The 27,733-nt window shown below is 34.8% G+C and overlaps 1 protein-coding gene across 2 annotated transcripts in view; it reads left to right on the forward strand.

Annotated features, from left to right (window-relative positions):
- Window positions 1-6,249: 6,249 nt before the first annotated feature.
- LOC145774811 (otoferlin-like) overlaps window positions 6,250-27,733 on the forward strand; it is a 100,051-nt gene continuing 78,567 nt past the window's right edge. Inside the window, exons 1-8 of one of the 2 annotated variants that reach the window (XM_082586126.1) lie at window positions 6,250-6,338; window positions 17,335-17,393; window positions 18,406-18,494; window positions 18,931-19,030; window positions 19,183-19,319; window positions 25,222-25,316; window positions 26,793-26,904; window positions 27,585-27,639. In XM_082586126.1, the coding sequence (XP_082442252.1) occupies window positions 6,260-6,338; window positions 17,335-17,393; window positions 18,406-18,494; window positions 18,931-19,030; window positions 19,183-19,319; window positions 25,222-25,316; window positions 26,793-26,904; window positions 27,585-27,639 (726 nt within the window). In that variant the 5' untranslated portion in view covers window positions 6,250-6,259. Of the gene's footprint in view, window positions 6,339-17,334; window positions 17,394-18,405; window positions 18,495-18,930; window positions 19,031-19,182; window positions 19,320-25,221; window positions 25,317-26,786; window positions 26,905-27,584; window positions 27,640-27,733 lie in introns of those variants that run through there. The other variant, XM_082586125.1, reaches the window with a different exon arrangement.

Here is a 27,733-nt window from a genome sequence, read left to right on the forward strand (position 1 = left end):
TTGACTCGGCGCGATGCAAGCGTTTCGTAATATTTGTGTTGTATTTATGACACATTTACATTCTTTAAAAATGCTTGAGCTTTTTTGGTAAATGAAACCAGATCTCGCAAATGCCGAGTAGTTTATTTTCCAAAAGATTTAGCTGTGGTTCTGCATGCTTCCACAATTTTTTTTTTTAATTTTGGATATTTGTGGAACGGTTCAAATATTTAAACACATTGATTTTTGTGTCAGTTTGCGATAATGTCATAAATGTAAGCATAGAAAAAATCACTTCGCCATGTTGTTCGAATCGAGTTCAGCTTAAATCAATAATCCGTAAGTAATACTATAGGCCACTAATAAGTGCTAAAAGAAGAAAAGAATTTACTCGCTACAATAATTCTCCTGCTTGTGACTTTACTGTGACATACAAAAGCATAAGTATAAGCAACCTTGAACAGCGAAATGCGAGTAAAATGTTTCAGTAAACGAACCCTATTATGACACAGATAGCTCATAAATGATTAACTTGTCACAATCAATAAAATAAGCTACTTCTTGTTATTTTTCTTTTGTTTAATTTTTACAGCTGGCAATAAAGCCTTTGAACCTTGTTTTACTTTTATTATAAAAGTAGCTTTATCTTAGTTCAAGAGTTTTCAAAATGCAATTCGAGAGTAAATTTTCCGCGACTCCGGCCTGGGTTTGTAACTTGGTCAGCTTACATTACTTGTTATAAACAAAGTGAACCATCCAGTTTTTTTTTTTTGGTCTAACTTGCAAAAGAATATAAATTTTTCGAAACTTGCAGCCTAACCGTATACAGGCAGGCCTCTATTTAACTTACAAAAGATCTACAATTCAACACAAATAACAAAATCCGGCTAGTGCCTAGAAAACGTGTCTGGCCATATTGCCGACAACACTAACGCTTGTTGTTATTTGCAAGGATTCAGTATCAAATAACTTAGTTTGGTGAATGTTCTATTTTACTAATTGTAAAAAAATTGTAAAAAAAAATTGTCTGATATAATCAGTAAACGATAACTTTCAAATATTTTTGTACAAATACTTTTTAGCAAAAGTCAAATTTCTAAAGTCGAATTATCCTATCTATAAGACAAAGCTCAAGTTTTTGTTATTCTCGGTCCAACAAAACACTTGGAGTTAATAGTTTTTTTTTGAACAGAATCTCGAAGACCAACGTTATGCGAAATTTTCATTAGGGCCAAAACCTTGAAAAAGTTGTTAGGCCCAAAATCAAACTTTTGCCCATTCGTCTTTTACAATGAACGAGTTATACACAGTTTACCTAATGTGTCTGGAATCCATTTTGTTAAACTTACGCTTGAATTCAAAGCAAGAAAACGCCAGTTTAGACGCTTAAAACGATTGAATTTTAAGTTTCATTATAAAACACACTAAGAACATTTTTGAATAATGTTTTACCAATAATTAGCCTACCTATTATAATAGGTGAGCTCTGCATTATTGATGTAGATCCACAAATAACTGCAGATGAATGATGAGTTCCTAATAGAATGTAAATCGAATCGAAAACTGCAAGCGTGGCGTTCCAACGACATTTCTCAGGCCATTCGTGTGACTTTAATTAATTAAAATCCTTTTAGCAAGAAAAAAGAAGCGTCAAATATCAGATCTGATTTACAGCAAAACAAAATCGATTTTGGGAGATTATTATTTTTAGTTTTTATTAAAACGTCTAGGCCTAATACATATTGAATGATTGAGCTGCTCCAAAGGTTCTCATAGTATATTGGATTTTTTATAAGAAAATTCAGAGACATGTCAAACAGGTTATAATGTCAGAATAAGTCTGTGGCATGGAACATTTAATTTTATTTCAAGACAACCAACTTTTAATCAATTTTACAACAAATAAGTTACTTTTTTTAAACATGCTTTGGTGATAGCAGACGAAAAAGTCTCTGAAAACAACGTTCCCTTAAAATCAGTTAGACATCGCACAAGCAACTCCAGTTCAAGAATAATAGCCTAAAGTGAAAGAAGTCATTCAGTCAGAGCCAGTAGCATTGATAGAGAGGACCAAAGGGTACTACTGGACTTTAGGATGATTTTAGGGTTATGTAATTGGGGTGGGCATGGAGAGCTGAAGGAGGTGGTAAGGAATCGAGAGCTGTGGAGAGACTAGGTTTATAGAGTGACCGAGAGTCGAAACCGACTGAACGGATGATGATGATCATGAATCTTTCCAAGGGACCCGGGAAATTGAAAAAAACACCGCGTAGTTGTTGGATATAATGTGTTTTTCGTAAAATTGGCTTGATTTCTGGATCCGAAGATATCATTGGTACCTGGCCCAAATTATCCTTTCAACGGCCCTGGTCAATTTCGTGAGCTGCTCATAGGTCACTACAACAAAGAATTCCTCCTGCTTTTATAGATTTTCCTTTTTTGCATAATCACTAATCAATAAGCTTGAAAAGTTAATAGCCTAATACTTTAGTAATATGTGGATTGCATTTTTTTGGTTTTAACTTTTTATCTTTTAACTAAGTGGTGTTTCAAGGCACTTTCATGCTATTGAAATCTCCGACAAGCTCATGTTGAAACTGGTAACTTGGCTGTTTGCATATTTTTTTAAATCGGGATGTACATAAAATTTTTTTTTTTTTTTTAATAACAAGTGCGGTTGTTACTTTTTACAACGTTTTATAGTTCAAACAGATTATATCAGATCAAAACGACTAAAAATAGGTTATAGGTCTATCTTTGTTTTGAATAAGTAACATTATATCTAGTAATAAATGAAGCAAACGTAAAATACCGAGTTAAGTAGTTTTCTTCTAAAATCTTTGCTTGTCAATGCAAGTAATAATGAAACTTTTTAACTTTATAGTTGAGCAAAAAGACATCACTGGCTGCAAACAAATACAGATTTTATCATCTTAAAAAGACATTGAATGGAATGTCAACGTATTTCAATAAACGCAGTTTGTCAATTCATGAAATGTTTAAATACATTTATTCAGCACAAAAATATTTCAATATTTTTCCACCAAAGAAAAATCTACCGTTATATGTTTCAAAAATTTTTATTTGAAGACGATGAGTTAGCAATTTGTTATTTTTACCAACACATAGAAAGAAGCGTTCCAAACACGCAGGACGCATGAATTATTTATGATTTTGAAATATCTCAATAGTAGATTCATACGCGGAAGTGTTGGCTTCTATTTGCTATCGTTAGTTACTGCACAGCTCATATTTGAGAAAGAAAATGAATTGGTGATGTTTGGAGGATTTGTGGCTTGTAGCAGACTCAAGTTAAGTTTGTAAACACGAGAAGGTTCTTCGTACACATAACAGACCTTAATGTAGGCTATTCTATACCGCTACACTATATAATTTAATGTTAAAGACAAGATATTCAGTTGCTTTATTCATTGGGAAAATCTCAATTCCGAATGGTCTGAAAAATTAATCGATTTTGTCAAGGTGAAAATAAATATTGTTGATCTAACATTTGCTGATGTTAGAATGGCAGCAAGTAATGAGTGGAATTTGCGGCCTGTGTTGCAAACTGCGATGGTTGAAGCGACGTTTGACGGTTTGATTTTACAATTAAGCCTTGGGCTATTCAAAACAAAATTTTCACTTTCTGAACACAGCGGGTTATTTCAAATTCAACTTTAGTACGAGAGCTGATTGAGAGTCTGTGAAAGTTTAAAAACTAAATGCTTCAATTGTATTGGACAAAACAGTTTAGAGAATAGTGTAGGCTACTTGCTTTTAGTATTTACATGGTCAGTGAAAGGATTTTGAGCAAACTATGTGGTTTTTAAGATTGCTATATATACCATGGCCACCTAAAGATACGGCCTGATTTGTCACATTTTGCAGAAATTTCCAGGTTTTTCTAACTTTGGGCGCACGTTTAAATAAATTTTTCTAAAAATTAGATTTTTACGTTTTCTTTATTCTTTTCCCCAGATGACACAATAAGTTTTAACATCCTCACATGTTGAAAAACAAAGAAAATTTGATTTTGTAAATTTTAGTCAGACTGTTAATTTTCAATAACAGTCTGATTTTGCGTTTTTCAACTTACTTTTTCTCATTTGCTATTGCTTCCCCAAGGCAACAAAAAAGTTTTTTGTCATTAGGAAACCGCAAAAAGTAAAAACATCTCAAAAAATGTCAGTCAAGCTCTAGCAGTAGCTGTAATCACAATCTGCAAAATGTGACAAATCAGGCCGCATCTCCAGGTGGCCATGTATATACCTACACTAACACTATATGTAAAAGAAAAACTAAAAATAGCAAAAACTCTCTTGTATATTGTTGTTGTTGTCGTATCCAGGCTTACACCCGGTGGTTGAAGATTTAGATTAAGTGGGCGGGAAGGCAAGGAAGCCAATCTTCGTGTCAAACTTCAGGCATGCCTTTAAGTGTCCTGCCAAAGACACAGCCGCATGCTCTTGAGCCGTGTCGAACCGGCGCCCTTTCGATTGCCGTTCTTGTATATTGTAAAAAAGCCATGGAAAGAAGCCTTCAAGACGAAATCAAAAGTAGGCTATGGTGTGTCTTTGTTTCAACAGCATAAACCAATATCTGCAACAGACAACTTTGTAAATGTGCGGTTTTACAATGAGTCACACGTGTCATGCAAAGCAATACTTTTAAACCTTATCATGATTTCAACTCGCATACATTATTCAAAGCCATTTCATGCACTAAAATGTTGAGAATGTACAGTCCGCGTGCATTAGGTTGCAATGTTATCGATGCAGTTTTGCGTCTGGACAATTAGTTTAAAATCTTTTAGAAAACTTTAGGCTACTTTAGATGGTCTAGTTTCCACTAGTCAAACGGATATTAATTTTGACATTTACGGACGTGCCCTGACGCTTCAAAGAACTAAAGCACGCTCTACACAAATATTGACTAACATGTCAGGAAAATACTAGAAAGTGGTTGAAATACAGTACAATATTTCAGCTGCTGCTTTGACAACACTTGTTTGTATTGTGTTTCTGATAGAAATAGGTTGCTATCAATGTGCAGTTGCTAAATTTGTAAAATACAAAGGTTACGTTTGGAACCATTCCAAACTTTTAAAATCTAGATTGTAGATTCAATTGAAAGCTTTAAGATGATTTTAATGTAGGCTATATTGTTTTTATTCCGTCCAATTACAATAAGTTTTCACTGTGGGAAAGAAATTCGCTGAGTTAATGTGCAAGAATATCCCATAAATGTAGTTTGGTAAAATGAAAATCTATAAACTTTTGATTGCGTACCGTAGGCTATGGCATTTTTGGTGGATATTTCGGTGTAGTCATTAGGATGACGTCAAGATTGCGTTCAAGGTTCAAATATAACTGTAAGGGACTCGATAGTCACACAAAACAACAATAATGTTTGCCTACGTTTGACACAAAACATCAATAAAAAGACCCAATTTCATTTTGCGTTTAATGGGCGGGTAGTCTCCTTTTTTGTATCATGTGTCCTACTCCGTTCATGTAACCTGCTTGAATTTGTCATTATTACTGTAAAAGAAATGTGAGAATATTACAGTAGGCCTACTTTGATTACTATTGTGTCGTGTAGTATAACAACTTTGGAGCATTGCATGGCAATGCTGTCGAAATAACTGAGTGAAGTCGCCCAATCCACCAGAGTGACACCACCAAGTTAGAATAGGCTTTTCAAATGATAGGATACTCTAACAAGAAATTAAGAGTTGAGGAGACCATAAAATAGTGTTCACTGCATTGAAATGCAAATCACAATCGAAAACGTTCATCATGGGGTGTTGCCTCCTTCAAGTTTTCATGGCATAAATGCTCAAGTTGAAGTGACTGTATTTTTTTACTATGCCCCATCCGTTGTATGGTAGCCTATGTAGCTTGACATGAAATACCCAAACTTAAGTGATACCGAAAGTGCATGCCAAATGAAAGGCTGATCTTACTTATGACAGACAAGTTAGTCTGACAGGCAATCTATGTAGACTTACTTTTCTTCTATAGTAAGCTTACGTATCATGTTAATGCCGCGGATTTAATTCCTTGTTGTACAGTACAATATGCAAGCAACTTCAAACGTTATGAGCAGTTTTTACCTGGCTAGCGGGAAATAACTTATTGCATTCTGTAGATAGTTTTCAGTTGATGAAATTTTGCCCAAGGCATTTTTGTCGTTTTGTAGACACCTCATAATGGAGGCAATTAAAGTCTGTTGATACTTGGCATAAAGTTGAAACGATGCTTGGAAAATAAAAGGAAACATGTCGCTTGAAATAAAAATTTTAAGAATCACCGGTCTCAAAGGAAAGGGGGGAAGAAATGCCAAGATCACTTTCAGAGGTATGACTACCATAAACTAATTCAACTTGATGTTTACTTGTGTTGGTGTCCGATCCATATTATAACAGCACTGCAAATTAAAAGTGTTTGTAAATAAGCCCAAGCATGGCCACCTAAAGATACGGCTTGATTTGTCACATTTTGCAGAAATTTCCAGGTTTTTCTAACTTTGGGCGAACGTTTAAATAAATTTTTCTAAAAATTAGATTTTTACGCTTTCTTTATTTTTTTCCCCAGATGACACAATAGGTTTTAACATCCTCACATGTTGATAAACAAAGAAAATTTGATTTCGAAGATTTTAGTCAGACTGTTAATTTTCAATAACAATCTGATTTTGCGTTTTTCAACTTACTTTTTCTCATTTGCTACTGCTTCCCCAAGGCAACAAAAAAGTTTTATGTCATTAGGAAACCGCAAAAAGTAAAAACATCTCAAAAAATGTCAGTCAAGCACTAGCAGTAGCTGTAATCGAAATCTGAAAAACGTGACAAATCAGGCCGCATCTCCAGGTGGCCATGGTCCAAGCTACACTTCCCTTTACCGAAACATCTTTAACATAGACTTTAAGAAAGACTAGGAGATTTACTTTTATTAGTCTAAAACTCTGCTGGTAACCACGCTACTGTTTTTGCACACTCCCTTTATTTGATTATATGCTATTCATAATTCAGATTATTTTTTGCCTCCATTAGTGCCAAGTGGGGGTGGCCGATTCTCTTCTTGGGTAAACAGTAGAACTTGACCATAGAATCGACAAGGATGAAAGTAGGCTATAGCATGAGCTGTAAGGAACAAAAGTGTGGGTTTCGAAAAGGTAAATCTTTACACAACTATTAAGGAAGAAAGAGAAGCATGAGCTGTAAAAAAAGATGTGACTTTCAAAAACTGGAAATTAAAATTTTTTCCTCTTCGATTGTATGGCCAGGTTCCAGTATTTACCCTGTTCTTGAAGCGATTGTCTTCACCAAAGTTGCCAGATAATCTTGGAGGAATTCGCACAATATTAGTTTGAAGTTCGGACATTTAAGGACAAACAATGCAAAATGTGTTATTTATGGTCCAGCACTTCACTGATATCACAAAAAATTAAACTTTTGAACAAAAAATAAAAAATAAATGTACAAATGACTTGCTAGCCGTCAGACACAGTAGCCTATATCAAATTAGGTCAATTTATCGTTTTTTGTCCGAATTTTAAGCCACCAGGCAACTCTTGTCTTCAATTCCTCTTTCCATCTTATTTTTATATTCAATTCACTGTATTTTTTTATTGAGTTAGCGATGTTATTCTTTTAAAAATAACATCATCATATTCCTTTATCTTTAAATTGCATAGCCTGGCCTAAAAATGTTTGTTTTGTCGTGAATTGATAAGACAAGAAGGGTCTGTTTGAACTTGAAACGCTTTCACAATTTGTAAAATAGGACAGATATGAATTGAAGCCGTAAACAACTTTTCATGTAGCGTAACTTAATTTCAACAAAAAAAGAATTTAAATAGGTCATTTGAATCCTTTGAAACCTTTAGATCTTTGAGGCCTGTATTAGAACCACACAATGTAGGGGAAGGTGGGGTAAAGTGGAATACCTAAGGGTTAATTCAGTACAGTTCACTGATTTTGCCAAAAAAATTAACTTTTTTTATTTGAGCGTTAACTCTAACATATTTCGACAATTTTTAAAGTGCACTTTTGATGACTGCCAGCTTTTTTATATAAATTTTTTTAATTTTAAAATTACCTCCAATAATCCACTTTACCCCACATATGTGGGGTAAACTGGACCGTTGTAAGTTTTGAGCAAATTCCGTAATTTTTTTCCACGCAATCAAATTATTTACAACTAGCATCATTAGCGAAGACATTATGAAACTTTACAACTGCAGTTCATAAGTCCATTACGAATCAAACTTTGAAAATTTTTTTTAAAAACGGAGTTCACAGATAAAGTTGTCATCCTCTTCATTGCAACCAGCACAGGCTTCATACGCCCACAGGATGTCCTTTGGTGATAACGAGGCATTCTGAAAAACAAGAATATAACTAAGTTAAGAACCAGCTCGTCTACTCGATCATGATTGGTGGGATATTCCGCCCCGTTAGCTCAGTGGTTACGAGCCCGGCTCAAGATTACACGGCGCTGGTTCGACTCTCGGGATGTGCGCTTGAGCAACGCATTTCAGGACTGCTCTCCATTTAGCGGTACTTAATGGATGGAATAGTTGCAGGCAACAACACGTCAGCAATCGGAAACTTCACTCAGCCAATCTCGGTAACCGGCCCTGCGCCAAGAGCCTCTACAAGTGTGCGAAACTACCAGAAATAGCCTATCAAGGCTTTGTCAGTCCGGGGATAAAGATTCAATAACCAATCAAACATATCAGAACAACTATCCACTTGAGTGCTAATTAGGCCTACACAGCTGTTGTGTAAAATAATCTAAGTTGTGTATAATAAATAAACAAGAAAAAATATTTATGACGGGGTAAAGTGGATCACCACTGGTCCACTTTACCCCACCTCTACATTACTACTAATTTAACTGTTGGTCAAATTTAGGCTAGTCAGCAACAAGAGTGAATCTACGTAATGCGTACGTGATATAGTGAGGCTCATTTTTATTATTCAAAAAAACTTCTACCTTATGTACATAAGATACAATTTAAGTTACCATACATACCTTTCAATAGATCAGAGGGTGCCAAAAGTAATTTCCACGCTTTTTTGTGTCTTCTAAACCATGAAACCTTGAATAATGGCGTGTGCAGCTACTTTTCGTCATGCTTCACTAAACTTAATGGTATCCGCACAATAGTGAAACTTTAATAGCAAAAAAAGGCGGGGTTCCACTTTACCCCGTTGGTCCGCTTTACCCTACCTTCCCCCCGGTAACTTATTTATGCCTTAGGCTTATGCTATAGCAGCGGTTCTCAACCGGTGGGCCATGACTCACTAGTGGGCCATGAAAAAAATTTGAGGTGGGCCACAGACCTGTTTAAAAATTTGCTTGAGTTAGTGAAAATTTTAGTTTTATTTGTGTTACTATAGTTAATTTTACACTTGTGTGTTTTGTTTAGTTGTTTTGACTGTACCAACAATGAATGGTGCTGCTGTAATTTGCTGCAAAAAGGTAATTTTCATTCTAATTACCGGTATTGAAATAATAACTTTGATGGCGTGACGTAACCAATGTCGTCTGTTGCATAATACACGAACGTTGATTATACGCAACTGCAACAGTATGATTTTCATAGGGAGCCATTTGGCTCCAAAAAGAGAAATTTTTAACTTAAAGGGAGGAATAACACTGTTGGAAGGCACTGGGAAGAATGTAGTCTAGATGAAATGTAAATTTATCTAAATAATCCAAGTTGGTCAATACTGTAATGTTCAGGAGCACGCATCTCATTGATGCACAGTTGAATAAATAATCCGTTTTGAAATATATTCTGCTGTTTTTTGTTTTTAAACCTATTCTGCATTTTTTTTCTTGCATGTATAGTTAATGGGCCACAAGAATTTTTCTGCAATAAAAATGGGCCACGAAAAAAAAAAAGTTGAGAACCACTGTGCTATAGCCTATTTTTGTATAAAAGTTTGTTGTTAATTGTATTGTTTAAGTTGATTTGTTTCCGCCAATCTTTAAAAATTGTCTACTTTAGGTTTTTTCAATGTTTTTGTCTATAAAAGCATTATAGGCTAAATTTTTATATTTATTTTTTTGACAATCTTGTCAATGTCCCAACTGTCTTATCATTGTCTCATTGGTTCCTTAGTTGGGGGAGACCAAAGAGACACCTCAGGACGGCATTTAAAACTTAAAAATAAAAGTTTCAAACACTTTTCTGAAACGTTTTAGGAATGCGAGGAAAAGATCAAACTAGCTTAGGTTAAAAATGTTTTGGTTTATTTTATGAGTAGGCCAAGATATTTTCTTGAAAAAGAACCTGTTTTTGTTCTACTGTTTACTGATCATCACAAATTCAGCAACAATTTCTACTTATTTACATCGTTTAAGCGTCTAGCAACATTAAAACCACATAAAACATGCTAGTTTTGTTGGATACTTAGGGGAAGGGAAGGTAATTTGATACACCCCCCCCAGTAGCGTAGCCAGGAATTTTGAAAGGGGGGGTTTTGACGGCGTTTTTGCCAAAGGCGACACCCAGCGGCGGGGGGTCTGGGGGTCCACCCCCAGAAAAATTTGAAATATTACTTTGAATTTGGTGCATTCTGAGAGCATTTTCAACAAAAATGTGGGTATAAACATTCCTGTAAAATGGTGCTGTCCGGTGGCATGGCAAAAGGATAAGATCATGTTTTCTTCGGCATTTTTCGGTAATAAACCTAAGTTTCTATGTTTTCTTGTTGCTAATTCTTGACTGAGATATTTGAATGTTTGGTATTGGCAAAACTCGCTTTTTTAATGCAGTTTCGTTTAAAATTAGGCAAACTTTGTTTTAGAGAAATAGAGACTGAAAGCATCATTCTCAATATCGTGACGTCACATGCGTGCCAAAGGGGGGGGTTGTAACCCCCAAAACCCCCCCTTGGCTACGCCACTGCACCCCTCTTACAAAAATGTACAAAAAATATCGGTAAAAAATATTGTCATCAAATGTGAGATCTGTGAAAATAATGCGTACAAAAATGACACCGTGCAGCTAACTCGTGCTTTTTTGGCATGAAATTGGAAAAGTGTGTTTTTTGAGTTTTTGTAACGTTTTTAGCTCATGATTATTTTCGTCTGGAAAACTGTTCCAGAAAGATGAAACCAAACTCATTTAACAGCTCGTTGATAAGACTTCAAGGGCATGTTACGTTTTGCAATGTGCATCCAAGCATACAAAAATCAGAATTTTAAAATTCTTTTTAAAAAAGGTAAATTGATAGCCTACATGTGCAAAAGGTAAATTGATACAGTAGCCTATAGTAAATTCTTTTCTGCGACTGTAATAAATGTTGTCATTGATCTAGTTGATTTAAATAAGTTGTTCTTTTTTAACTTGACTTGCTACTTTGGGAAACAGCCATTATATAACTTTGTCGTTGATAGGCCTACACGCTATCTGCTGTCAAAAGAACGAGAACAGCGTAAGGCCTAAACCTTGAATAAGAACTCCAGCCAATCATCCTTACCACGTCCATCCTGCAGCAGAAGCTTTGCCGCACACATGGAACTCAACAGTCATCTTTGCACCCATACACGCCAACTACATATTAAATTTTCACTCACTGCTTTCTGTCAAAGGGAATTTTTGTAAGCCTATTAGTTTTACTGTATCAAATTACTTTCAGGCAGTGGCGTAGCCAGACAATTTTTTTGGGAGGGGCTAAATATTTGATGAATGGAAGAGAAAGACAAAGTGTTTGATTTAACTCATCGCCACTTGATGTGCAGTGGCGTATCCTGGTGGGTTGAGCAAAAGAAGCAATAAAACTGGTGGGGAGCTAGAGCGTGCCGAAGGCTCGCGTATTCTAGGGGGGTTCGGGGGCATGCTTTCCCGAAAATTTTTTGCAAAATTGTACTCAAATAAATTAATAATAAAAGGGGTAATAAAATTTTGGGAGTTGAAGGGATTTTGAGATACTGTATAAGAATCGTAGAGGGAAAGGTGAGAGAGGTTGACAAATGGAATGTAGGCCTATAAGAAAAAATAAATAAAAAATTAAAAAACAATGCACAATTAATGGGAGAAAAAACAACTTTACAGTTTAGGCCTTTTCAGAGATCATAGTAAATAAATAATAATAATGATATTAAAGTTGGTAAAAATATAGGCTACATGCCGCCACTTTGGAGCTACCCTGAGGGTAAGGGTGGATGCAGCAAATAGGCTAGCCTTAGAAGGGGCGGTGTGATTTCAACAAAATATAATGATGTGTAGGTCTGCATTAATTTAAAATTGCAAATGCACCGTAAATAAATATAATTTTCTGTAGTTTAGGGCAAGCGATTGCTCCAAATTCCAACCCTTGGATTTGCCACTGGCTAGAATCAATGAATAAACTTGCGATCAGCGAACTTGAGCAACGGCTGTGGGGAAAATTTATTTAGTTAAATCTGGCAACACTGCTTAAGATGTAAACAATAACATCAGATCAAGCATGCACCAGTGAATAATCACTTACCGCTAATCTCAGCTGTTTTGAAATGAAGTGAATTTGAAAATGTTTAAGCGGCACTTTTCAGTTATTTGCTTTCTTTCAAATAATCCGAAATGTTATAGCTATTACATTAACAAAAGTAAAAAGCAGATTGTGGTCTCATAGGCATAGGAATGTAGTTTCATTCATCCACTCCTGTCAGTAGTTTGATATTTCAAGAGTTTCCTTTTTCCAAAGTCATTTTTTTATGTTCTTTTTATGTTAAGTTCAACATATGCTTCTACACATAGTGTTTATTGAAGCTAAAACATGTTTAATCATTGCAAGTGCAAACCATCTTTCATCCAACGTCATAAAAAAAATGTGAGTAAAATGCTGACTTTGTGCTTACAAGTCACAGTTAGCTTAGTGCCTTTGTGTTTAATATATTATTATCATGTATATTATATACATCAGAAAAGAATTTCCATATTCAAACCACAAAAAGGTATGGGTTACAGTAGTATACAAGCAGCTGCAAATTCACCGAATTTGAGTTCACCGAATTTGATATCATATCCTACTAAAATCCATGAGGCTTTGCTCATAAAATCTTGCAATCCCCGCCTCAATCGGCAGCTGTTGCCGCAGGCGCCTCCTATCTGCTAAATATTTTCACGTAATTTTGCATCATTGGTATGTGTTTTTTCTTATGCAATTAAGCGTCATGTGATTTTGCCTCTCTTCTGCCTTGCCGTTTCATTCTTATGCGTTTCGATTTTTGTGTAGGCTACCGGTAGGTAGATCAGATCTGTTATTTCAATTTATGAAGAACATCAGTCAGTTGGTTACTTTAAAAGGGCTAACATGAGTATGGCTGAAAAAGCTTTACTTTTAGTTTATTTTCATGTTATTATGTTAAATGCGTCTGGTTTATTAGGTTTTATTTGATTGTAAAACTAATTGAAAAGGAGCTGTTTTTTATTTATGGTATATATATATGAAATATGAAGACTTTGTGTCCCTTGGGGCTTCCACTGATCCATATTTTTGCTGTCAATGCTATCCAAATATGTTTCCTTTTACTTCAGTACCTACCTGTGAACTAACTAGCTTATTTTCTGATCAATCTCATCCCGATGTAAATGATTCATCCAAAAGATTACCCCAAAAATTTGACTCTATTTACTGCAAACCAGATTGTCTAATAAAAACAGTTGATTTAAATTTGGAAAAAGCTTTTACACTACTGCACATAAACATTCGAAGCCTTTCAAAAAACTTTGCTAGTCTGGAAGAATTATTGCTTCAGCTGCAAGTAATGCCTGATGTGATTGCAATATCAGAAACAAAACTTCAGCAATTTACATTCTTTCAATTTTCGCTACCTGGATATAACTTTGTGCATAATGATTCCCCAACCTCAGCTGGAGGGGTAGGTTTGTTTATTAATAAAAATTTTGTCTTTAATATAAACAACGGTATTAGGTTTGATGTTACTGGTTGTGAAAACCTATGGGTTGAGCTACAACTGGCAAATCAAAAGAAGTTGGTCTGTGGTGTAATATACAGACATCCAACTTATGACTTTAGTGAATATCAAAGTCACCTGTTAGCATCAATAGATAATTTGAATCAAAACAACAGCACTTATTACATATGTGGTGACATGAATATAGATTTACTAAAGATAGAACACAACTTAAAAGTTAAAAATTACTGGCAGTGCTTAGAAAGTGCTGGTTGTAGCTCCCTAATTAACAAACCAACAAGAATTTCATCTCACAGCTCCACTCTCATTGATCACATCTACACAAACGATGTAGTTCATAATAAGAAAGCTCATATACTGCTAAGTGACATATCCGATCATCTTCCAATTATTACAATAATAAACTTGACTAAACCAAAATGTAATGCACACACTAGTCTCATTCGTGATATAAAAAAATTTAATCCTGGCCAGTTTCTGTGTGACCTTGATGAAAATCTGAAAAAAATGACTGATATTAATTGCACTTCTGTAAATACCTCTATGAGCAAATTCATTAGTATATTTGAAACAGTCTTACAAAAGCATGCACCACTAAGGAAACGTACCCGTAAAGAAAAAAAATTAACAGGAAAACCTTGGATTACTAAAGCAATCTTGGTGTCTATTAAGCACAAAAACAAACTATTTCAGTCAAGGTTAAAAGTAAACACTATCGAAGCATTAAATGAATACAGAGTGTACAGAAACAAACTAACACATATTAAAGAACAAGCTAAAAAAATGCATTATAGCAGATTAATTCATAGCACTCATCATAACACATCTAAGCTATGGCAAACAATAAATGACATAACAAAATTTAAAAAAAGTTGTAAACTACATACACCTACAAGTATCAAGAAGGAAGATGATGAAATCATCTCTGATTCTACTGCTATTGCAAACTCGTTTAATGAATACTTTGCTAACATAGGCAATAAAATGGCATCAAAAATTTCTGCTCCATCTCAAGATTGTTATCATGACCCTGTCTCAGTTATTCCTAACCACCCTAAAACATTTTTTCTTAAACCTATTACCACAGAAGAAGTATCAAAACATTTAAAAAACTTGAATGCAAATAAAAGCACTGGGATGCATGGAATACCAATTAAGTTTTTAAAAATGTCCTCTCCAATCATTTCTCCAATCTTAACTACCTTATTTAATGAATGTATTGTACCAACCACGTATCCAGACCAGCTTAAAGTAGCTCAAATTGTACCAGTTCACAAGTCTGGTTCATTTGAAACCTGTAAAAATTATAGACCTATATCACTTCTCTCCCCAATTTCTAAAATATTTGAAAAATGCCTCTATGAACGGATTTACAGTTATTTTGACAAATCAGATCTTCTGACTTCATGTCAACATGGTTTCAGGAGTGGTCATTCTACCTCACTCGCTGTCTCTCACATATACGATGAATTTATTTCAAATATAGATAAAAAAAACATAACTTGTTCAATATTTCTTGACCTTGCAAAAGCATTTGATACAGTAAATCATGATATCCTAATCAAGAAATTACAAAGATATGGAATACGTGGACTACCTTTGAAACTATTAGAAAGATATCTCACACACAGAAAGCAATACACAATAATTAATGGTATGGCATCAGGTCTGCGCAGTGTAACATGTGGTGTTCCACAGGGTTCCACTCTTGGACCGTTGTTATTCATTATTTACATAAACGATCTTCCTTCTATTTCTTCTTTCCAGGTGAGCCTTTTTGCTGATGACACCAATTTAACTATGTCCAACAAAAATCTTTATTCTCTAGAACAAAACGTCAATACAGAATTAATCAAAATTGACAACTGGATGAAAATGAACAAGCTCTCCATTAACTACAACAAAACTGAGTACATGATACTAACTAAACAAAAGCTCGATGTAAGGATGCACGTTACGATAAACGGAATTATATTGCAAAAAAAAAAGTGTATTAAATATCTTGGTGTATTAATTGATGACTCTCTCAACTGGAAATGTCACATTCAAAATGTTTGTAAAAAACTTGCTAGAGGCTCCTGGGCCATTTTTCAACTTAGAAATTATGTGGATACTAACACACTGAAGACTGTGTATTACAGTCTTATATATTCTCATCTTCAATACTGCATATCCAGCTGGGGTGGAGCTTGTGACAATGCGCTGGATCATTTATTTAAGCTGCATAAAAGAGTTGTTAGAACCATGACATTCAGCAACTATACAGCTCACACATTGCAACTCTTTCAAAAACTACAGCTGTTAAATATATAAGAAATTTATAAACTAGAGATAGCAAAATACATGCACAGAGTCCATTTAAATCTATTACCAGAAACGGAATGTAATATCTTCCACAGACTATCTGAATGCCACTCACACAATACGCGCCAATCATCCAGCAGTAACTATTTTGTTTCAAGGGTGCGTACTGAATTAGGTAAAAGGCAGATGTTAATAAGGGGTCCTAAAGTGTGGCATGAGGTCCCAGGTGATCTCAAAGGTCTTTCTCCAACTTCTTTTAAAAGAAACTTTAAACACTACCTTCTTGATTTAAACGCCACTGTTGAATAATAACTGTTTTGTCTATATAATTACATTATTCTATTTGCTCATCTCTTTGGTATACGTTGCTTTTTATCTTTTTTACTGATTAAAATTGTCGATTGATATCTCTTAAACTCCACTCACAATTAATTCATTCAGTAGCACGGTAAACCTGCTTAGTTTGTTTGCTTTTTTTTTTTTCTCTTTTGCATAATGAAAACATGTGTATCTGTATCACCAAATGCTTGATTTTCTTTTTTTGTATGTGTGTTTGTGTATTTACTGTATATATGTTATTTAGGCCTACATCACCAAGCTTGAGGTGGCTGCTGACTAGATGACCGTTTGGTCTTTTCGCAGTCTCCTCGTCATGACACACAACTGGTTATTATTGTATACTTTGTATTCTTTTCATGTTTGTGTTTGTGACAAATAAATAAATGAACTGAAAAAAAACTGAACTGAGAACTATAACTGTTGTGGTATCACTGACTTGATAAATTGTGTGAAGTACCATAGTCAATCTGTTAATATAATTTATTTTAGTTCGAGAGTGATTGTTAGTCATTTAATAAATAATTTTTATTTGAATGATGAATGAATACACTTCACTGCCATAATTTTACATCAAATATTCAAAAACATTTTTTGACCTTTCCCAAATATCTAAAGGTTTTCATGTTCTTGCAGATGATCGCGCTCTCTTTTTTACAATGATGATTTAAGAAACATGAGGCACATCTTTGAGGACACAGTCATATAATTAATTAATTGATATTAGTACAGTACTCATCTTAGTGTTGTTTGTTACTTTAGAATTATGTTTCAGATTTATCATATACTACAAGAACTATTGAAGATTGCCAAAATGAAGCAGACTTCAATGAGGTTTGGGTGCAGTCTTTGTTTCAAGTAGTCATAATGATATCGTAACATAAAACCTAATTCAGGATTGTACTTTGAATTGGTTCATCTCAACGTCATTTGTTACTATTGTTATTAATGTATCAGCTACAATTTTATTTGTTTATGAAACATTTCCATTTTTGCAAACTTTAAGACACTTTGATTTTCAACGTGGCATTTTTAACTTTGTTATGTTTGTGAATTCTTTGTTGAATGGTTATTGCTTCAATTATCACACATTTTTCTGTGAGCTTGCAAACCTTGAGCTACGACATATGTAGTTACCATTCAGTTTATATTTTGATATTGTAAATGACTATATACATTGTTAAAAAGTCTAGCTACCTGTTTTTTAAATCAAATTAATCCAAGCTGTATATAATTGTTTATGTTTTATTCCACAAACTAAGTTATCTAGTAGGCCTATTCTGCTGACTTTGTTTTACACTTAAAATAACATTAAAGGAAACATTATTTAATTACCTGCTAATATAAGTGTATGTATACAAAATTTAGTTTATTTAATAAACAAAAAAGTATGTGTTTTGAGCTGAAATGAAAGCTCACATACTTTTGTTGCTCTATTTTTACATGAGACAAAACTACCTTTCAGTGTCATGTTTATAAAAATTTATAGAGCCGTTACAATTGATTTCAAGAACATATTGTGGCCCAAAAGGAAGCGTGAACGTCTTAGCATAAATATCATATATACCTTAAACGTTTAGTTATAGTTTTTTTCCATAAGTGCATTTTTTAGCTATAGTCTACTATAATAAAACATTAACCGATAGTTGCTCATTTTGTTTTCCATTCATTAGACTACCCTCACAATGTAGTTCAAATATTGTTTCATTTTACATAAACATAATGTCTTTACCTTGTAGCTTCATGAATTAGGCTAGTAAATGTTTCAATTTGAGTGAGTATGCATTTTTCATGGGAGTAGAGCAGCGCAATGACTACTAACAATTTGTCGTATGTTATGAAACAGTGTTTTGAATGGCCTGTGGCCAGCAAGATTGAAGGCATGGAGATGATAGTGGTGGATGTCTTCAATTACAATAAAGTCTTTTCAAATAGGCAAGTTTGGAAAAATGATTTTTCATTTAATTTCGGTAGTAATACCTCTTCCACCTAATCATGAGGACATTGATATCGAATTGTGGTGGACAATGATATGATACATGCGTGATGAATTGTGCTAATGTTTTTTCTGTCACTTTTTCATATCAGCTAAAATTTTGTGTTACTGTAGTTGTTTTCTTTTCATCCAGGTTGCACGTACTGCGCCTGCTGTTACTCAACCAAAAGCTTGTTGCTTTCAGATTTTTTGATTGTTTTTCTGTTTTGTTCAATAGATGTTAAATGAGATTTTGTAGTTGCCTTGTTTTACTATATTTTCACATACTAAAAAAGATTGTGTGTTTGATGCCAACAGCAAAAGTCACTACAATGTTAATGCAATGAAAGCGATGCACTGTTTTGTATCGGTTGAAATTATTGTTTTTTCTTCAAGGTTAATTGGAAGGTTTCAGATGGTATTGCAACAAGTGGTGAAGAATGGTGAACTGTCGCTTACAGAATCCTTGCTTGATTCAAACAATACTGCTCTAAAGGTTGGCAAATAAATAAATATTTGATTGAAGTGTTTTAATTTTTTCTCATTTTTATAAAAGGTGATGCGCTGCTTTTAAGGATGCTAACTTATATTTCTTGTTTTCTCATGAATGACTTTCTTTTATGAAGCATATTCAAAATAATTTTACAGATCTTCATCAGTCTCGATATCAAATATCTTGCTCCGGATGGCACTGTGGGTAACTGGTTTGTGGAAGATTTTTCTCCACAAAGAGCCCAAGACAACTTAAGCATGAAATCATCTACAACTGCTGCCTCCAAACACAGGTAGGTTGTTAAAAATCAATCATAATATTACTCATTATGTGAAGAACACCAATGAATTCGAGAATTTGGTTGTATCCAGTGAAGAACAGTTTTGGAAACCAGTTGTTTTGCATCGAGGACCTCTAATGGCAATCTTGACCCTTGACATTTGCACTAAATTTACATGCAATAGTTTCCCAGGCAAGATCTCTCTAACCGCTAGTTGCTCATGGCAACTGCTAAAGTGAAGTACGCCGCTAAAGCAGTGATTAAAGGCCTGTTTTGTCAGTTCACTGACTGTCTTAAATTTTTAATTGCGCATATAAAATAGGTCTGTCATGTCATGCAATGAAAATATTGTATGTTCCACTAACTTTTCATTCCACATTTTATACATTTTTGTAGCTCATTGCATCTCAAAAATAGCCTCATGGCAAGTAGTTAATAATTTTCAACTTCAAATGGAAAATGTTTAATTCCATATTTAAAACACTAAAACCGTAATTTTCCATTATTCTACCTTGCTTTCATCATCATCATAATCCATCGTCGGTTTGTTCCCCACTAGTGGGGGTGGCCGATTGTTTCCGCGCAGCAATTGTTTTAATCCCTTTTCTCCATTTCACTCTGTCCCTTGCATCTTCCTCCTTCAGTCCGACTTTTTTAAATTCATCCTTCACTTGTTGTTTCCACGTTCTTCTTGGACGACCGCGTTTCCTCTTCCCATCCACCTTTAGATCTAGTGCTTTTCTAAGAAAACTTCCTTCCTCCCTCCTTATCACATGTCGGTTTGTCGGTATGTTATGAGGTTTCTTAATGAAAATGGCTTGTGTTCAAAGAAGAAACAACATACTGTGCCGTAGATTCAGTTTGGATAGTTGACAGTATGTGCTCTTTTTAATAGTACTGCCAGTTTAATTTTGTATCCAACAATTATCAAAACTTTGTCTTGTGTATTCCAATTGTTCATCATATTTTAACAACACTAAGCCCAGTTTTAAAAGAAAATCCTTTTCTTTTGCACGCTTCTCAATAACAGTTCAATATTGCACAACTCACAAAGATCGCTGTCGTCAAACAAAAGGTATTTTTGTGTTTTATGTTGTTTGTGTTTCGTTCACACCACTTATCTCTGCGGAGACATGTGCATGCTTGGAAACTTTAGAATTTTATCTTTATTGAAATGATTTTTTTTCAACGTTACCGTATATTAGTTTATTATAAGGGTGCATTTAACAATTTCAAGACAATAATTTTCAAATCGTTGGTAAACTGTGCACAATACAAGTTTTGTAAATATACAATGCTTGCGATTGCGTCTCGTTACGTCACTCCATGGGCGACCCCATTAAAATGTAAATAAAATTGCGCTGCACTTGTGTTATCACGCGAACATGATATGAGAAGTGTTACGATGATATGTGTTTTAATGGACGTGTGAATCGATAGTCGACTACTGAAAAAGTTTCAGCGAAAAACAGCTATTCCAGCCTCATATTTCATGCATTGCATTTCTTTTTGTTTATTTAATTAGCTTGCTCCAGCCGCTACTAAACGGCCAGGATAACGAGACAAGGTAAATACGTAAATTTTGTGATTCTTTGTTGTTGTTTGTTTGCAATGAAACTTTGCAAGATTAAAAAGTTTCATCTGGTATCTTTCTGCAACAAGCCACCAAGAAAATTACTGATCTCATCTTCATCATACCATCACATCCAGTTGTAACATTCAAGAACTATGGTGTTTTATAAACTTTCTTGCTCTAATAACAAAGCTTATACTGCCGTTTTTTAATGTTGAACAAGTATAATCACTAATCGGTCGTGTTTTGAATTCTAAACTACTGTGCAGCTCCACAATTTACCAAAATACGATTTTGTCCTTTTCTTTTGAACGCTAACTCATGCTTTTAGCCCTCGGTGAGTTACAGCTCTGCTGGAAACATAATTCATTTGTGAATTCACAAATAAGTGTGTTTGCTATGGTAGCTATGTGTTGATCATCTCTTCATGAAATATCACGCAGTGAGCAATGATATATTTACGTTTTTTCAACATTACAGTAATTGATGTTGGATAGACGTAATTTAATATCGGTTTGCACACTGGAATAAATGTTCAAGTCTTCCATTTGTTAATGCTTCATTGATGTCGCAATCAAAAAGTAACCGCGTTTGTTTTGCTCAAGCCATTTTCACTTTAACTTAATTCACACCTATGCAACAAAGCCTATATTTGAAACGGATTTTCATACCAAAACTTTACTTCTTTTCGCTGAAAATATCAAAGGTAGAAACAGTGTGTGGGAATTGGAGGCTTTGCCATCATGTCCACCACAGACATGACCCTATCACCCAAACAATGCTCTGTGTACGTTGCAGATCTTTCATAGTTTTATCATCTTTTTTTTTTTTTTTTCACTGGTACGTCTCATGCTGTAGCATGTGGTGTTTTTCTGTCTTCAACACGTAACAAAAAGTAAAGCCGCCACTGTAGTAGCGCATGCGATACAATCATAGCAGTGGCGTTGCAAGCACTTTAGTCAGTTTTAGTGCTTTTTCACCTCCCGAAATACACAATAATTTGACAATAGCTGTTTCTGTTTCAAGATGGGATTTGTTGCATTGTTGAGATTTTCATCTAAAACGCATGACCACACATCCATGTTAACTTTAACTACTCTATGATGCTTTTTTGTTTTATCATTCTTATTTTTCCGAAAGGCCATGTCTTAGCACAACTGCGGTGGACAGCTGTGCCTCAAGTGTCGGCAGTGGAGTAGCGTTATCCAAATTCCGGTCCCTGGCCCTCAAAGCTAAGGAAATGCACCAGCAGAACGCCGCATCAAATTTGTCGAATAGTGTAAACAAAATTTCAGCCAAAAAGGAGCTCACAACAGGGTATTTTGTAACTTCCACGTGGTGAATTAACAAAGCACTTTATTCCAAGCTTTCTCAAGCATTTTCTTAATCACTTTAGTTTGCATTTGTAATTTGAGTAGTATCTGATGTACATCAAGGGCTGTGGACTTGAAGCAAATTCCTCGATTTTAAACAGACCGCCTGTGACTCCAGTGTTGCCCGATTTTATACCTAATAGATTGAGACGCTTTGCCAAATGTAGGCTCAAATATTTAAAAGAGCTGCGATTGTGTAGTTCTAACCTATTTGATGTTCTCCTGAACACATATTGCCATGGCCTTCACAGTTACGGCTACATTTGTCACACTCTGAAACTCATTTGTACTTTTACTCCTTTTTTTGCAAATACGTGGAGTTTAAAAGTTTATCTGGTTACTTCAATTTTACTGCAGTTGTTTAGTGACTGATTGAACCTTTATCTTCTGACTGAGAAAGTTTCTTTGATTGAGATCTTGATACTGGTAGTTGTGATTTCATTAGTTTTGTTATACATTACATACGAATTACAGGAGTAAGAAAAAAAGTATGCACTAGGGTTCATGCCCCTAGAATATCGATAAAACAGCTGAGGGCTTCAGCAACATATTGTACCCATCAGCATACTACTTGTACCCATCAGCATACTAGTAAAAGAAATTAACACTCGGCACAAGCAGTTACATACATATACCACTGCACATGACAATGACAAAAATACAGATCGTTAAGCGATTATTCAATTTTCAAATATAAAACCGTTAATATAGTTCTATTGATTTCTTATGCATTCCACTGTATTAAGGTTATTTATGTACGACGCACTTTTTCTTATTCTGGCAGTTGATATGTGATGCACAACAAAGCTAAATTAATCATATAAAAGTTATTAAAATGTGATTTTTAATCTTGAAACACCAAAATCCTCCCGATTCCGCAGCCCTGGATCACATTTGTTGTATTTTCTTTTTTGAAACTAGTTTAGGTATTTTTCTGCAAAAGAAAACTTGACGTTCAATGTATTTGAATGCGGAAATGTAGTAATTGTTCCAATCTTCACTATTCGGATGCTTTATTTCACGACTTCCCAATCTGTTTGTTGACCATTTTCTTCAATTCACTAAAGTCTTTCTTCACCCCTCAAGCCTCATGTTTGATCGTAATTTAAGACCGTTGAAATATCGGCAGAAGGCAGTTGGCAAATTTGGTCATTACACACTAAGCAAGTATTATGTTCATTAAAATTTGTGTAACCATATCATTCTGTCAAAACATTTCACTTCAGAGGATTGCGTAAAGATTGTGCATTGAGCAATGAGCAGGGAAGTGACTCATGTTTGAAATAAAATTTATGCCCTAATGTCGTATTGTCGTACCCCTTTGAAATTATCTCCTGCAAGTGCGCCTTGACAAATGTTGACATATGTTACGGTGGATGCTAGACATGCCATGTGCATTGTGCAGTCAGCCCTGTTTTGATATGTATGAGGAGCGCTGTTAGCTACCAACCGTACTGCAAAGTTTATTTGACGCAAAGGTTTTCGCAATTCCTCTGTCACTGACTAAGGATGTTTGTAACAAAATTATTTAATGTCGACGCAAGATTTCCGGACTTGTTTTTTTTTCGAATTGAGCTTTTAACCCAGCGATGTCCGGTCCCCCAGGGAGCCAAATCCGGCCGCGATGCGTTTTTGTATGGCCCACTCCTGTTGTTTTAGAATATGTCAATTTTGCCCCGCAGAGACACAGAAATCATACAAAATTTAATGCAATTTGATTTTTTTTTTAATTTTGTTAAGACTGTATTTTATAATAGACAAAAACCAGGTGACAAAAGTTAGATTCATTGTTGCGTTATCATTGCGAAATTAACTATTATTACCTGGAGAGTACAGTATAGTAGTGAGTGAAACAGTCAAGCATTCATTCATTTCCCTGCTAGCAAGTTCAATGACTGCTGTTCGGTACCAAACTCGGTATCAAAACGAAACGCAGGAGCATCCCAACATTCAAAATTAGTGGCATTGGGCCACGTTCTTCGAAGGCTTAGGTGTGTTCAACGCCAAAACAAGAAAACTAAAATATTTGGATGCCTCAACAGTGAATGCTTTTTGGCGATGACAAATTTTTATTTTAGAACTATTTAATATCAACAATTGTTTGAAGCGTGTCGAGTGCCATTTGTATCGATTCTACGATCAGAAAACATTTAACCAATATACGAAAACGATGTTTCTGTTTGTTTGGTAAGTGCGTATCTATTTATAGTATTCATTTGTACCCTTCCTCATATTGTGATATCTTGTCTAGCACAAATTTAGCAGAAAATAGCCGAAAGACGAGTGAAGAGAGGCCTTACAATTACATTACCTTTTCCGTTAGCTTCCGCCTGTAGTTGCTCTTGTCCGGAAAGCCCGTTTATTCAAGCTTGAATTCATTTTTGTTATTATTCTTCGGCAATTATTTCATAAAATGTACACTAATGTCTTGAACACACTTTTATTCGTTTTGTATGAAATTTAGTTAGGAACTGCTTTCAATTCTGTGTTGTTGAGCGTGCTTGATGTGCACCCTCCCAGCAAACAAAATCCGTTTTGTGTACGTTGATTCAGCCTCTGCAGACGCTGAAGTAATATACAAAGCACGCAATATGCCAGCTGAGTTTTGTTGTCGTCCTCTGTGGCATGTATTTTGCTTGATAAGGTTCTCTCAAGTTTCAATGTCTTGTGCGTGCATGAAGTGTGAAATCGTAGTCATTTGTATACAATTGTTTACGCCTACAGGTGTATAACTCAGCCTACGCCTGACAAGACCAGTTAAATTTCTTTGTCCAAAGACACTTTAAATAAAATGTTGGTATGACTACTATGACGTGCAGTTGTGAATAATTGATGTGATGTGCCACTTACTATCGTAGGAAGCTTTTGATCACTTTTTTGTAACAATTTTATGAATACACGAATGATTAATTTCCCCGACAACGTTTTTATTATATTAATTTTTCCCCATTTTGTTTCATGTTTTCAGTCAAAAGTCTAAAGGAATTCTTGGAGCAGTCGGTCTCCGAAGCAAGCAAAGACCTGTAGATGAAGATGCTGCCACAACAAACTTTAGTGCCATTGGTAGGGGAGTACCATTTAAAGTTTGCTAGATGCAAGTTTTCTAAAACTGTCAAAAAGCCTACAAGGAATGCCTTTCCACAGACTTTGTTTTTATCAAAACACTTTTATTTGCTTCTTTTTGGTCCCACAAATGATTAGTTAAATTCCCCAAGCTACTATCTCTCTTTTTTATGCTGAGCTTTTGATGGATGTGAATAGCTTGATGCGCTAATTCCCAAATAAACTTTACCACGGCTCTCTTTATAATAGCTAAAAATTTGCGATGCCGTAGTAAAAAGACACGTAAAAGTAACAACGAAACAGTAAAGTCATCAAACGAATGATAATTTACTTATGCTTGCTTGGGAAACATTTCCAACATCAAACGATGATGATGCTAGAGTTCTGCTCACCATAAAATCCTCTTTTTGAGCCAATAACGTACTATCCGTATATAGTCATGGAAAAAAAGGGTTAAGTCAAAGACAAGTTTAACAGCAGCAAAAAGGTGGAATAGATCAAAATATGTTTCGTAATAAGATAAAACAAAGTTTTAAGCCGTGTTAATTGAACCATATACAGTACTGTAGCGTAGATTGACGATTATAACAACGCAGGTTTACATTTATATAAAAAAATCAATTTGTGTTGTTCAAAATATTGCATTTTTTTATTCGAAATATTTAAATTGCTTTCAAATGGTGATGAATAATGCATAAATCGTATAAATCCATATGACGATGGTGATCTGGCTTCATGCTTAATGTAACACGGCTTGCAACTTGGTCTTTATTATTAATCTTATTCTACTATTTTGTGGCACTTGCCTATTCTTTGTCATTGGATCTGTCTAGCCTAATTTTATAAGCCATATATCCCCATACACATTAGCCGAAGGATCTTTATCAGTACGCAATCACCATGAGTTATATTTTAATGTAGATGTGTCCGACCTGCACCCATGCCAGTAAATGAGTCCTTTTTACATTGATTGAACCTTTGCAGACGTTGAATCAATGTAAAAAATACAAATTTGCTTGCTGGAAAGTAGCGCATTCATGTGATGAAGCATGACTCCATTTTGTGTTATTTTGTCACGAAAGAACCTTCCGCCATTAAAAAGGATTAATTGCGACATACTGGTATCGCACTGTTGGGAACCATTGGCATTGTATTGAAAAGTTGCACTTGTTATCCATTCTAGAAGTTGGCTTTGGATGTTGTTGGAGTTACAAATTTTTTTCTAATAAAAACAGCGAAGGTTTCCGGCCTTGTTCAAATAAAACTAAAAACTTGGTATAAAAATATATTTTTTATGCCATTTTCAAAAGGTACTACCGTAGTACAATTTCACTTAAGATATAGAGGCCGAAAAAATTGAAAAACAAACTCATACAATAGTGTTCTTTTTGAAAACTTCGCTTTTGTGAACAGATCTTTCTCAAAAGGGCCACAAAGAATCAAAGCCACATTTGATATTTTTTCCGACAGATTTAGATGCAACACCCAATCGCGAGCCGAGGATTCTTCTGCAACCTACTGCCCCCTCCCCCGATGCGGTGTCTGTGGTTTCCATGACGATGGTAGATCAACCGGTTACAAATAAAAGGTACAAAAACATGTGGGTCTGCGCAATGTCACACAATTCCACAGTTTTTAAGTCTGAAAACTTAACTTTGAAACTTCCTTGTTATGAGTTGTATGTTATCTCTTAGGGTAGCATATTCGTAAGGTAATATATCATTTATTCTACCCTAGTTGTGTGACACAACCACAGAAAAGTTGTAGGGACATGTTTTGTACATGTTACAAAGTCATTTATAAATCTGCTTTTTTAAAAAGTTAATAAATCTTGTCAAAATCATCAGCTTTTAGTGCAGCACTCCCGGGGTGTGTGTTTTGAGACGTTTGAAAATTATGGATATCATTAAAATCATATGTTTGCTGTCCAATAAGCTGCATTTGCGTTTAATAAATTCGAATCTTCACCAGTTGAATGTGATCTACGGAAGTTTACAGAAAATTAATTTTAGCAACAAGTTGATTTTAGTTTTCAAATAGCTGATTACAAATAGCAAAGCTGATTAGGCTGTGTTTACCATAAACTTTAACAGTTTTTTTATTATATTTATACGCTCATTAAAAAAGTGGGTTCGTATGACATTTTGCTATTCATACCTCGCCAGTTGAAAAGTTATTTAATAATTTTATTTAAAAATAATCCTTTTATAATACAGTGTAATGCATTTACGTTTATTACAAAGGAATCTTTATACGATTGCATTGCAGGTCAAAGCCTGAAGTTAAGTTTGAATGTGGGATGTCCAAAGCACAAGATTTTCAGGTGCAAGATTGTTTTTGTGATTGTGCAATGTGCATTGCAGAATGAACGTTAAAACGTTTCAATTTTGAATCTTCCTTGGCTTTACATCTCAGGA

The sequence above is a fragment of the Aplidium turbinatum genome, chromosome 7 (assembly GCF_918807975.1).
Source record: "Aplidium turbinatum chromosome 7, kaAplTurb1.1, whole genome shotgun sequence".
Lineage (NCBI taxonomy): Eukaryota > Metazoa > Chordata > Ascidiacea > Aplousobranchia > Polyclinidae > Aplidium > Aplidium turbinatum.